The 14030-nt window shown below is 37.6% G+C and overlaps 1 protein-coding gene and 1 long non-coding RNA gene across 3 annotated transcripts; both read right to left on the reverse strand.

The window, feature by feature from the left end:
* Positions 1 to 7644: 7644 nt before the first annotated feature.
* LOC125000444 (microsomal glutathione S-transferase 1-like) lies at positions 7645 to 9701 on the reverse strand. Of its 2 annotated transcripts, none has more exons than XM_047575998.1 (4): positions 9579 to 9701; positions 8961 to 9082; positions 8454 to 8545; positions 7645 to 8216 (listed from the first exon to the last, which is right to left on the reverse strand). In XM_047575998.1, exons 1-4 carry the CDS (start codon positions 9637 to 9639, stop codon positions 7970 to 7972), a joined length of 522 nt encoding a protein of 173 aa, XP_047431954.1. In that variant the 5' UTR covers positions 9640 to 9701; the 3' UTR covers positions 7645 to 7969. The 2 variants fall into 2 exon arrangements, with proteins under 2 accessions (XP_047431954.1, XP_047431955.1); XM_047575999.1 differs by having other exon boundaries at positions 8961 to 9077; positions 9579 to 9612.
* A 276-nt stretch (positions 9702 to 9977) lies between these two features.
* On the reverse strand, positions 9978 to 12997 carry LOC125000229. The gene is made up of 3 exons (XR_007111297.1): positions 12889 to 12997; positions 11223 to 11272; positions 9978 to 11131 (listed from the first exon to the last, which is right to left on the reverse strand). It is a non-coding gene; the product is annotated as an uncharacterized LOC125000229 (long non-coding RNA).
* Between the last annotated feature and the right edge of the window lie 1033 nt (positions 12998 to 14030).

Consider the following 14030-nt stretch of genomic DNA (forward strand, 5'->3'; position numbering starts at 1 on the left):
AACTCACAAAACATACATCAAAATCAGAGCGAAGTGCCTGGGTTTCAAGGTTGAAATTTTCCATTAAAATTATTTTCTTTTTCAAATTCTTACTTTTTAGCTCTAAAAAACTGTCATTTTGTGAGAAGAAACATTTTCTATAGCGCAGCTGTCATGCATCAATCATGGAAAAAGAGAAAAAGAAGCGCTTCATTTATACATGTCCTTCAGCAGCTTTCAAGAACCATGCTGGTTATCGCTTTGTGGGTTGGTTCAACTAATTGCATTTCACTTTAGAATAATCTTGAATGCTGAGGTAAAACATTTGGATTACAACTATTGCTCTCATTAGTGAGATGTTTCTAAAATACCCTGGAAAGTCCGCTTACATCACATTACAAAGCATAATATCCAGGCCAGTTAAGCTAATTGAATCTCCTTATCCAAGACACAGAGAAGAGAGAGATTCTTTGATTAGGCTCAAGCTGTTCACAGTTCCTAAGCAGATAAAAACAAGAGATTATGGTCTCAAATTAAAAGAAAGTGTGGCAAGTATAGGGATAATTCTCACTAATGACGGGTGTATCATTAGTGAATTAGTGAGCAGCTGTCTTGGAGTTAGATGAGAATCCCTGAATTCCGGTGCTAATAACTTGGCAGCATTATCACTGTGTTGTCTGATAGCACAGGGATGAGTGCACTGTTACAACGTACTCTCACTGGCCACTTTATTAGGTACACCTGTTCAATAGCTAATCAGCCAATCACATGACTGCAATTCAATGCATTTAGGCATGTAGAGGTGATCAAGACAACTTGCATCCCTTTATGACCACCATGTACCCATCTTCTGACGGCTACTTCCAGCAGGATAATGCACCATGTCACTAAGCTCATATCATCTCAAACTGGTTTCTTAAACATGATAATGAGTTCACTGTAGTCCAGTGGCCTCCACAGTCACCAGATCTCAATCCAATAGAGGAACCTTTGGGATGTGGTGAAACGGGAGATTTGCATCATAGATTTGCAGCCGACAAATCTGCAGCAACCGTTTGATGCTATCATGTCAATATGGACCAAAATCTCTGAGGAATGTTTCTAACACCTTGTTAAAAGTATTCCACAAAGAATTAAGGCAGTTCTGAAGGCAAAAGGGGGTCCAACCTTGTACTAGCAAGGTGTACCTAATAAAGTGGCCATGAGTGTATGGTATGTAGGTGATGTAGGTGATTTTCCTACACCTAAGCCTGCCACATCAGACACGGACCTGGTTCTCTGAAACTGGCATTTGCCTTGCAGTGCAAAACGCAACTAACATTGGTTAAAATAACAGTTTTCATTGTGTGATTTGAACTTTTTCTTTACATTAAATCAAAGGAGTGACTGATCGACGTTAAGGCAAAACAGACTGAAGCTCCACCATCGACTGGGATGACAGAAAACAAGAAGCTACAGTTAGTGACGATGAAGAAGCTTAGTACAACAGCGACAATGATATAAATAACATAAATAAAATTAACACTACTTATTCATAAATACATATGTATTTACCTTTTTTTAAAAAATTTTATCTTACTTAATAACACAGTGTTGGGGGTAACGCGTTACAAAAGTAATGTGTTTCCATAATATTACGTTTAGGCAGTAACGGAGTAATATAATGGGTTACTAACTATATTTTGGTAATATTATTACAGTTACTGAGTCCGGTAATGCGTTACAATCCAAGCTGTCACACAGGCGGATGATTCGAAAAAAACAACCAACAGGAGAAGAAGAAGAAGAAGAAGAAGAGGACGGCAAGATGGCAACAACTGATTCATCGTTTTCTAAGAGGTTATACTCGCACTATTTTGAATTTGCCACAGAAATGGATAAGATCCTCACAGTAAGGTGCACTTTATGTGCTGGTGGGAGGCCGAGGGAACTATCTACAGCTAAAAATAGCACAAGTAACCTGAAGAAACACCTCGAGTTAGAGGCTAAACGACCTCTTACTAGCAAACAGACGGAAGATGATGGCGTGAAAGTTGGATTTCTCCAGACCAGAGGTGATGATGTTTGACCTAGGAGAACTGAGAAGGCTGGGGGCTGAGTATGTCGTGGAGGATGCGCTGCCTCTTTCTACAGTTGAGTCGCCGGCATTTCAAAAGCTTGTCAGCAAAATCCCTGTTCGATCAAGTGACAAGGTAAAAACAAATCTCTAATGATATAGTCCTTTTGTTAAGGTATAAACACATTTCCACAGATAGTAGAGGGGCGTTAACACTTGAGGCGTTAAATGCAGGATCAGAGTTTAGAATTAGAAGTTCGGAGTTAATATTTAAACATTTACACCTACTTTACAGTACTCATAAATGAGACTGTGGATGGTAATGAACAAAGCTCTAAGAAAAAATATGGATAGAAATATATAAAGTTATGAGTCACTAGGGTTTTGTGTCTCAGTGTCCTTTAAAACTATGCAATTGTCACACCACGGTGAGGTCATGTCTTATTTTGGTGTGTTTGTCTCGTCATTTCTTGCCTTATTTTGGAAAGTAACTCTCCTCTGGTTTCAGGTCACTTGCCCTTCCTCATGTGTCACCAGTCTGATTGTCTTCCCTGATTCCTGATTGTGTCCACCTGGTGCTCCCTTCCCTCCATGTGTTTAAGTAGTCTGCGTCTCCCTTGTCTTGTGCCAGAGTGTTCATCATTTTTGTCTGTTCTATCCGTGCCTGCGATCTATGCCACAGTCTGCCTTGCCTTGCTGCCTTGAGTTTACCTCGAAAGAGTGATTTTCCTTTATAACTTCCTAGCTTAGTTTTAGTGATCAGGTTTCCAGTTTAGATATAGCTGTTTTGGTTTCCTCCTTCTGGAGTGAATTTGTGTTTAGTCTTTCTTTGCTTATCCTCCCGTTATTTTGGAGTGATTCTTTGTTTTCCTAGTTTTCCTTACCAGGTTTTGCATCCTCCCTTTTGGAGCGCCTTTTGTTTGTCAGGGTTTTATTTTTTCCCCTCCCATTAGGTCAGGTTAGCGTGTTCGTTAGTGTAGTTAGTATTGTGAGTTCCTCCCTTTTGGAGCGCCTTTTGTTTGTAAGCTTTCATAGCCGTGAGTATCTTTGTTTTTCCTCCTCTGGAGTGATTTGACTTTGATAAGATTTCATAGCCACGTCAGGAGTTTGTTTCATAGCACTTTTATTTACACTCTGTTCGAGTATCCTCACCCTGTTGATTCTGTGAAATAAAGTCACCTTAACTGCCACCCCTCTGCATCTGAGTCCTGCTTTGAGCCTGGCCTGACAGCAATGCAAATTGCAGTTCATATACTTAGCTGATTATATAGTAGATTAAAAGAATACAAGTGAAAATATTAAAAGAACTATTCCCCATGACAAAATATTGCGCACCTTCATTTTGTAATGCCTTGTCCTAAATGTATATTTTGGTGAAAGTAACTAAAAAGTAATAAGTAACTTATTACTCTATACAGAAGGTAATGTAAAGAAACTTATTACTTTCAAATGCAAGTAATTCGTAATATGAAATATATTAAATTGTTCGAAGTAACTGGCCCAACACTGTCAGTAGCTATAGTCCATTAGGCACAGTAGGAGGCGACTGTTTTCACAAACATGGCATGTCCTTTTGACAACCATCCTGTGAATTAAGGTGCAGCATAACTTGTCTTGCATTTCCAGAAAATTATCTTTTTGAACGGCACTTCATGTGACAGTCCATCATTTACAAATAACTTAATCCATCCGTACATTTGCAACATTACCAACTGTAGTCATGCTCTCACATCCCAGCAGATATTATGTGTTGCAATGCGTTTCTTTGCAAATGGAATTTTTTTGTACAATGTCAAAGATGCAGAGAAAATGAGCAAGGCAACTGTATGCAGGGCAGTCAGAAAAGTGTGCCTCGCCCTGAAACGACTTTTACCCATGTTTGTTGTTTTCCCCGGACATGAACCTGTCAGAGCCATCAAGGAGGAGTTCCACAGGATTGGCGGTGAATGATGTAGGGATTTGTTAAATTGATTTTAAATTATATTCTGTCAATGGCATTGTGCTGCAACTTCAGACTGTTTTAGTCATTTTCATTTCCTTTAGGATTTCCCAGCACAGATGGCACACACATCCCCATCACAACTCCCTCACATAATTAAGCCGATTGTGTGAATAGGAAGTCCATTCACAGCATACCTGTGCGGGGTTTAATTATTTCACAGTACATGATATAGATGAGAAGACAGTGTGTGAAAACAGCATTATGTTGGGGATAAAACAACTGTACAAATAGCCACATAATATTTTCTTTACAGTGTAAAATATGATCAAAATGAGGTCCTTCCATGCTGAGGTTTTACCTGTTTGAACAATGATTTTATATTTCATCTTAAACTGCTGCCAGGTGGCTTCTCCCCCACAGGATTGCACCTATGAAATAAATCAATAGGCTACCATTCAAGTAGTTTTCCCCTGTAATATTATTGTGATTGTAAAGGACTACATTTAAAGTTACGCATTGACCCGAACAGCAATGTTCTCCCGCGCCGTCTCCCTCTTCTTTGCACTTTTTTCTAAAAATGTGGTGAAACTCCGTATGAGTGCATTAGGATTTCCACGTGAAAAACGTAGCCCTTCTCTTCCTCGTTGCAAAGGTGAATCGTCAAATCAGGGCTCCATTGATGCTGGCTTTTTTAGAGTTGTGGTGCACGCGCTTAACTCGGGGTTAAACTACTCTGAGTTGATTAAACCAACTCAAATCCGCGGTTCTGAAACCGGAAACTCCAAGTTTTCTAACTCAGAGTAGATCAACTCAGAGTTCAGGATTAGACTCAGAGATTGTTGAACCTGCTTTGTGAAACGGACCCATGGTAATCGCTGATACGGTCTTCAGTCGAAACATAATTTTGAGAATAAAGTCAAAATGTCGATACTCCGCGGAACAGTATTGGGGCTTAATTAATAATTGGTATTAAGAATTTAAAATTGTATTGTGATTATTTTTTAAGTTATGATATATTGGCATGTCAATAGTGACCTGGATATTGTCACACAACTGTTTCCTTGTCCACTGAGGGAAACCACTTCCTGTGGTCCAGGAAGTTGCAACAAGCGCACACAGTTTATGCAACCTGGCGCTACCATCTGTACTTGGGGAGAACGTGGGATTTTTGGCAGAATGGATCAACTGTGTGCGCTTGTTGGGACCCACAAGGAGTCTTCACTGAGCAGTGTTTGTGTTTTGAGGAGACCTGGCTGCGTGCGACTTCGAAACACAGTGCGCTTCGGGACTCTAGACCTAGAGACACGCTCCTGAGCCTGGGAGACAATATCCATGCCACTGTTGACATGCAACAGAGTGTGACGCTGGTACCATATGCACACAGTACTGCCGGTTTAAAGGTTTTTTCCTCGAAATTTTGACTTTTTTTGGATGATGCATGTCATGTGTGACAATTTTTTTAATGTGATGCATGATAAAAAAAAAATCTACCTCCGCGTATTTTTTTTTCTCATGGGTGACTGCAAGAGTCTGTGCCTGTAAATAAATACGAACTGTACAACTTTTGTTGTAAATATTTATTGTTGTTTCCCAGTTTAATAATTAATTATGATATGATATGATATGATATGATATGATATGATATGATATGATATGATATGGTCGACTGTGGCCTTCCTGTGTGGAGTTTGAATCTCCACACAGTTTGCATACTTATGCCTTACTGTGACTGTCTGAGTTTTTTCTGAGTAGCGGCTCTGGCCTCTTCACACAGTCCAAAGTCATGCTTGGGTTAGATTTTCAAACTTGGCCAAAGGTGTGGAATTCAGATATTCATTGGGAAGAAACTTTGCAACAGTTCTGGGCTGATTGCAACTTAAAAATTTAGTTTTCTAGCATTGCAGACACCAGAAATACAACCAATAGTCTCTTACAATAAAGGCAAATATTTGGAACATAAATATCACATATTAAATTAAAAAATATATATACTATCTGTGAATGAAGGGATATTATCATAGATCATCTGAATACAGTCATGTTTATATCACTTCAACAACCATCAAAAATGTCTAAAGATGACTTACAGACCATGGAGCAAAACCACAAAATGACTGAGGCAAGGAAAAACCCACTTTTAAAAAATGTAGTTCGTATACCACGTTCCATGAGGGAAAGAAGAAAGATTATATATTATATAGTATATGCATGACATTGGTGGGCATGGTCTACTAAATAATTAACCATTTCTCTAAAGTTCTCTAAAGTGAATGGAATCCTTTCAGAATCCAGTTTCTAATTTCTTAAAATATCTTGACCTTAATGCTCTGGCATATCCTAAACCACAAAAAACAAAAAACAAAATCTTAATAGATTTATCTCTACAAAGACATACTGTATTAGGCACCAACTTATAAGCCTCTTGACTCAGAAAAAAACATGGATCTGCTATAAACAAAAAAGTGTCTAAACACGTGTTTAGTCACTAGGCTAACACTTTCATGTTTAATTTGATTCAGCTGGAGAGCATGATGACCACACAGTTGTACTGTCACATTTCTGATGCTGTTTCAACATAAACTGAACATTATAACCAGCATGAAGATAGATTCCTTTCCAGGAACTGCTCCCACTTGTTTTTTAGTATGCAGAGGGCACCGAAAGGTGGAAGCTTTTACAACAACAACATCAAGTTCTCAACAGAAAACTTACTCCTTCTCTCACCAGTCTGGTCTTTTAATATTGTGCAGTGTGTGTTTTAGTTCAATAAATATTGATAAAATCAACCGCCTTTTTCAAAATGCAGGCCAATGTGAAATGTAATATTTGAGGAAAATAACTGATTCTTACAGCTTTTGCACAGTCATGGTGAACAAGTGAAAGCAGAGTCCAGACCTACCAGTTAGACATGAATTCACAGTGTTATGTAATTTGTGGGAGGAGCTCTGATGTTGTTATTACAATTATCGTACATTGAAGCTTGCATATTCCAGTGATTTTAAATAGTAAGAGTTTGACATTGGAGGCACCATTCATGTGTACAGTGTGGAAATTATTTCATATGTATGAGACTGAGACTACATCCATATTACACATTTCAAATTATTATACAGTTGCATTTGCAGTTGCACTTTAGACCCTACCCATACACAAAATTGAGCAACTACTACCCTATTGTAGCAACTTTTTGTTATCTGTCTTTCAACTGTTGCAACAATACTGGGGACTATCATAAGAATATTGCATATCGATTTTGCTTGATAAAACAAAATTAAACTCTACAACATAACACATAAAAATGAAGTTGTATCATTGTTGACTCATCTTCCCCTTTTATAGTTTCATGTCCTACCTTGTTTTTTCGCTTTTTGATAGAAAGCAAAAAGGCAGGTTTGGACTTGTAAGCATTCCAGAAGGCTTCAAGTCCTGGTGATATCCTGGTGTTTGATTAAAGGGAGCATAAAAGCCCCTGTGATTGGATTCATGCCACTCCTAAATTTATTTTTTTTTATTTTTTTTTTCATATTGTCTTCCCACTTCCCTTGTCTCCCTTGTAATTATCACTTCCCACATTTCCCATGGTCCCAACATAAAGTTAACCATGTGAACATGTTGAATGAAATTATAATCAAAAAATGGATAATAAATGTAAAATAATACGTGTTGATTAAGTAAGTCAAGTTCAAATTTTATTTTATTTATTTAGCATCGTTACAATTCTCTCAGTCTTTTTAGCAAAGGCAGAACAGTGTGAGCCTGACTTTATCTAATAATTGCAGCTTTTATGTTTTAAAGTTACAAATACATTTTATGCTGGATTTTTGGTATACATCCAAGTCAGACGTAATGTTTAATAATCAAGATTGCAGAATAAAGCAAGAAGTGACACAAGTATTACATTCAGGACGACATCAGAGTGGTTAAGGCATATCACGTCGTCACAGTTGCATACAAGTGAGATTCAAGATGTTGAATCGGTGGGCCATATGATCTCAGAGGAAGAGAACTGCGCTAAGCACCTTGTAAGCCATGGAGTATGTAACCAGCATGCCCAGTATCCACGACAGACCCCTGCTGGGCTGGGGAAGAACACCAATATAGGCAATCGTGTGGAAAACCCGAGAACAAGCAAAGATACGGAAGTGAAGCAGAGCAGCTGAAAGCTCAGGCCCAGTCAGCGCGTAAAGCATGCCGACCACCGCAAAGGGAATAATATTCTCCAGGTCATTCTGGTGACACCTGGAGAACAAAAACATGCAGTAATACAGTTTAAATAATCAGTTTATCTACAAACATAACATGCAGTTTAGTGTTACAAGTTTATATATTAATTCATTTCATTCATTATGTTCATTATAGTAATTTCTGGTTCTTACATGAACGAGTCAAGCAAGTTTTTGATTGATTCTTCCAACAGAATTTACTATTTAAACCTCAATTTCCCACCAGATTTTAAGGTCTGACAGATTACTTCACCTTTTCACTCGTTCCACATCCGGATGTGGTTTCAAGAGCCTTTTCTTCTCCTCTGCCGACTTTCTGGATACATCTTCTTCATTGGAGAAAGACTAAAATAGAGAGATACATGCATGAATTATTGAATCATTAGCCCTTGAAGCAATACTAGAAGGTTGAATGGTTGCCAAAATGCAACAATTAAGGCAATATACAAAAACAAAAATTATGAACATACCGGTAGTGAACTTAAATTATGAAGTTTAATAATTAAGTTTAATTTTAGGTGGTTTGTCTTGTGGTTTGGTACCCAAGTTGTGCCTCATTTCTTTTTCTTTTTTTTATGTGGGAGAATGTGATTATTTGGGAGAAATTATATATACAACATTATATTTCTTCTCAAACCAGCACGACTCCGACGGAAGTTTTGAGGCTGGGACCTTATAGAACCAGCACATAAAATCAAGTATACTAAAAGAGATTAGTATTATTTGAGCAAATGTAGAAAACACACTCAGTGTTACTCACCCCTCTGGTCAGACGGTAATATGCAGTTAGTGGCCCCATCAGCATCATCTTCGCAACAACAATAGTAGTATAAGTGGCAAAAGCCAAAAAGACCTCATTTTCCTTCAGCTGATCCATCTTTCCTGATGTACAAGAGAACAGCAATGAGGTAGATACAGATGTTAGCTCAAAGTTTGTTTAACCAAATATACTCATCTCATCTTCCATACCGCTTAATCCTGCACTAAGGTTAACCAAATATACTTCAATAGTAAGTCCAGTTTTTCGGTATTTGAATTTGTAACCTAAAGAAACGTAAAAACTCCAAATACTAGTATTTTTTTTTAATCCCAACTACTCATACACTATTAGAATTAAAAAAAAAAGGTGATCAGAATGTACTTATACCTATTCTATAAAGTGCAGAATTCAGCACTGTCTGTAAAATTGCACTGACTGTGTATTTGCAGCAGTGTGAAAAGAGATTTCCTGCTGCTGTGTTAAACAAATGCCACAAATTAAACCAGTTTCACTTCCTAACTGCAGTACTATTCCAAAAGCGAATTTGTCTAAAAACAAGCTCAAGGAGCCAGCATTTCTAAATTAACAGTTGTCAGAATCTAGAATATTATAGTGTACCAGCACAAATTACGTCCAGACGTGATCCTCCAGAGGTAGAGCAGTCTGGATTACAAAACATCTGACCCACCACCTAGTTAGCTGGAGGTGTGGCCAGTGCAAAAGTAGCACAATACACAACTTGGGTGAACCTGGTTTTTGTTTAATCCTTTTCCCACCTCTGCCATCAACGTACTTTTTATTTCATAAAATAAATAGATTTGCACTGAGTTCAAAAGTAAAAGTTATCATTATGTAATCCCCAAGTTTTTTTTATAATCGATGTTTTAGTCGAGGACTAGTTCGTTTTGAGCGTAAAAAGAAAGTAGTAAAACGGCTGTCACGTGATCGCTTTAGATCAATACGGTGGCCGTATTCAGTAAACAAATCCAATATGGCGGGCTACTTGGATTGGACATAGATATAAACCATAGAGGGGATTCGGTGAGTACCAGCAAACACGAGGAAAATACTGCCGACAGTCTTCCAAACGAAGAAAAAAAGATAATAAACAACACAGTATGCATGACATGCCCATAAGGAATCAAGAGGCAAATTGACAATCAGCTTAAGTAAGAAAAAATTGTTTCCATAACCGTCCATAAATGTATTCTTACACACTGTAAACCATAAATAAATTTCATTTTTAATCATTCTATTTTTTACTTAATTTTTATGTATTTTATGCCATTTTCAATGCGTTGAGATCAATTGCTTGTATGAAAGGTACAAATAAAGTTATTATTATTAAATGTATGTCGTGTACTCACCATAATTGTGTAGTGGTACTTGCCATGATCCGTCCTCTTACAGAATACAGCATCTAGCAGGTTTCATGAAGGAAGACACACAGTTAAATGCACCTTTTTAATCAAAGTCAATCAACGTCTAAGTCAAATAGAAAGTCAATCAATCAGGAGCCTCCCATCCCGTATTTGCAGTGTAACATTGCAGTTGAATCACTATAACTCCAGGAGAGCTGTAGTTGGATGCAGCTTTCATCGCTGTCTCTGGAAACATATGCACAATTTTGGCACAGCAGTCCTGCAGACATAGAAAGAGCCTCTCACTGACAATGGCTTCCTCTTGCATCTTTCTTATTTTATGTTATCTAATCAATATTATTAATTTTATGTAATCTAATCTCATCTAATATAGTATCGTATCTAACCTATCTTATCTGTTCCTTGATGAAAGGGTTTGAGCTAAAGCCATTGAAAGAGGACAGTTTTGAATAGCATATTTTCTTGTACAGCCACTCTGCAATGTAAGATTGATGAGTTTGTTGATGTGGTGAACCCTTGTTTTGAGGAGCACGGACACAACCAATGACAACAGGTTTGAATGATGGTTGTGTCAATGCGACTGTGTCTCCTCAATGAGTTCCCTGAGCATGTTCCTTGATGCCAATCACAAACAATGGCTGAAATGTTGCAAATGACGGAGGACATGTCCACTGCAGAGATGAACACAGTGTCATCCTGTACCACCACGTTGTCTGACTGACACTGAACCATCAGACGGTGGAAGATAGACTGGAACTGGTGTGCAGATGGATTACTGTTCCGTCCCTTCTGCAGGGAAACATAGAAAACATACAGCACATAAAACAAATGTGAAATTTCTTTTCAGAATTCGTTGTAATTAGAAAAGCATGAACCCTACCTGAGGCTCTGATTGAATTCAACAGAAGCTCCAAGTGATCATGGCTGCACCTATTTCATGTAGCATATTTATATATGTAACATATTTATTCTGAGCCAACAAAAATCACAATGTCAATATTGTATATGAAAGTAGGTGGAGTGGGTGTGTGACATGTAGACAAGTATTTTACTAGTTGATACTGATTTACTAGTTGATACTGTCGTTCTGTCTGTGCCACTCTGTGTAAAATACTCTTGTAAGTGTTATACCAGTCACACTTATTTCTACAACTGCATTCATAATGTCAGTTGTAATCTGTGTTATAGACATGATTTATTAAGTTTCATAAATTTAACTTAACTCATAGCATAAATTTTAGAAATAGCACTAAACATGAGTTAGCCTTAATTAGCCAGGCTAATATAGATGAAAAGTAAAGTTTTGTATGGTCTGCTGATTTTACAGGTGAGTTGAGCTGAGTTTTGACCGGTCCAAGATGACACATAGCCTTTGTAGCCCCGAGTCAATTCTTATCCTAATATGAGTCCAGTGACACACCATTTGGATTTGATTATGAGACATGTTTCAACAGTCACAGGGCTCCACAGAGTGCCACTGAGACATCAGTGTGCGCCACACTGAGAGCTGTAAGTAGTCGCAGAGGAGTCACATGGTGCAAGCACCACTGGGAGGATTCAGCCCTTACTGGACAATTGCCTCTGCATCCAACCAGTTAGAGCCATTTTCTTGTTTTGTTATTTAATATTTCAGAATTTTGAGCAAAAAGTTCAATGTTGGTCTAAGACGCGTTTCACAGATGAGCCAAGCCAAGCTGCTAAATTCCCGGATTGGGGTCAAGGGTCATTTGACGCAGGAAGAAATGACACAATAACGCTTTCACAGTGCTGAAAAGACCCCTGATAGCGCAGGATTTTCGTGCAATGTAAAATGGGCTTAAGATAGATGAAAGAAATGAGAGATGGGTGTGTCATGGAGAAAAAGCTGCAGCTTCTCTGACCAACTGTCTTTTGGCATTCTAATAAATTTAGGATGGGTTATTTATAATTTGGACATAAACAGAGAAACTTTTTTTTTTAAATATATTTTTTTTTCTGTAATCTACCATCTGCTGGTTTGTTTGGGATGTATGGGACCATGTATCATGTATTGTGCGCTACAAATTCTCAGTGTCCTTCTTTTTTCTCCTAGCATGCACAGGGAGTCAAGGCAGGATCCCAATTATAGCAAAGCAATCATCATCTCAAATACATCCATTCGTTCCTTCTTCAAATCCCAACTCTGATTTGCTGTGCCACTGTGAGTTCTAATGGTTTCTTTTTTTAATGATCAACTGCACATTACATTTTGTATTGATTTCAAAAACATGTGAATGAGCTCAGAGGACTACATTGAATTTTCTAACTGCATCCCTTAATCCATGGTTCTAAATCTACACTACTAGGCCTACAATTGAATTGTTCTCTGTCTTATTCAATTATTCTATCTTAGTAGTAATTTTCCCTGGTCTGCTTACACAGTGGTTATTCTACCAAACAGAACATTGAGGTTATTGTAGATTGTTTTTACAAAAATTATTTCACTTATAATTGACAATATGTGTTCAAGTCCTTCGCTACGTTTTCACTCTTTCCCTGAAATCTTACAATGTTTGTGGTACCCGTACCTGGGATATCCAAATGCTGATACAGATCCCATCCTGTCTGGCCACCTCATCAAAAATAGATCAGAAGACATCTCAGTAGGGAAACATTAAGAAGTGTCCAGCAAAGCCCCTATACAATTGAAAAGAACAAAGGCTTGTGCTTTAAAAGACGTTTAACTGCAACACAGAACACCTCCCTCAAGTAACCGCCCATGTGCAGATACGCGATTTTGTAAGGTCCATGAGTTATTGTTTTACATCCACGACTTATTGTTTTGCTGCCATTTAAAATTTGCATAGTTTTAGGTGTGTGCTGTGCCCCTGAGGTGATTGGTGTGAGAGGTCCCAGTCCTGGATCCTAATTGGCTGCAGCAGGGAGCCATCACCTATAAGCCAAGATGGCAGGCCAGGGCTGGCAGCAGGTGATTCCTCATCTCAGGAAAAATTCATCTGAGCAAACACAGCTGAATGAATAAATGCATCACCTTTTTGTTTTATGAATTTCAGATTAGTGCTACAGGAGTCTCAGGAAAAGTTTGAATGCAAACAATGTAAAATAAACCTGTTATATGTTGCATAACAGACAAATCTTATAACAACATTATTATATTTATAACAAGGATTCTCTTGTTGTTTTGTTTTAAGTATCTAAATTGTATTTTCTGCATGCCAAGGTTTCCTTTCACTTTAGTTCACAATAAAAATTATACTTGAAACTAATTATAATTGAAACTAGCTTGAGGTAAGTAATCAATTACAGTGAATATCATTAGTACCAATAATGGTTAAAAAAAGATTCATATTATGTGATAATATGGGCAAGGTACTTGAGAGGGGACTGTAATTTAAATTACTTATAACACACAACTTTTTTTTTTTAAGAAGAAAAGTAATGTTTCACAATTGATTTCACATTCACAATCAATGTATTTTTGTCACCCATCTCCATATCAACATCTCACATCTTTCTTTTTATTTGACTTATAGCAACTCAGAACAACGTAATAAGTATGTTGAATTAAATAAATAAATAAAGGGAGTCACAGCTGCAACAGTCTGAGGTAAAAAAGTAAAAAAAAAAAACAAAATGGCAAAATTAAACTGATGTGTACAAGAGTAACTGGACTAAAGTATGGGGAAACATAGGTAGAGCCTTCAAATAT

This window comes from Mugil cephalus, chromosome 22, assembly GCF_022458985.1.
Source record: "Mugil cephalus isolate CIBA_MC_2020 chromosome 22, CIBA_Mcephalus_1.1, whole genome shotgun sequence".
Lineage (NCBI taxonomy): Eukaryota > Metazoa > Chordata > Actinopteri > Mugiliformes > Mugilidae > Mugil > Mugil cephalus.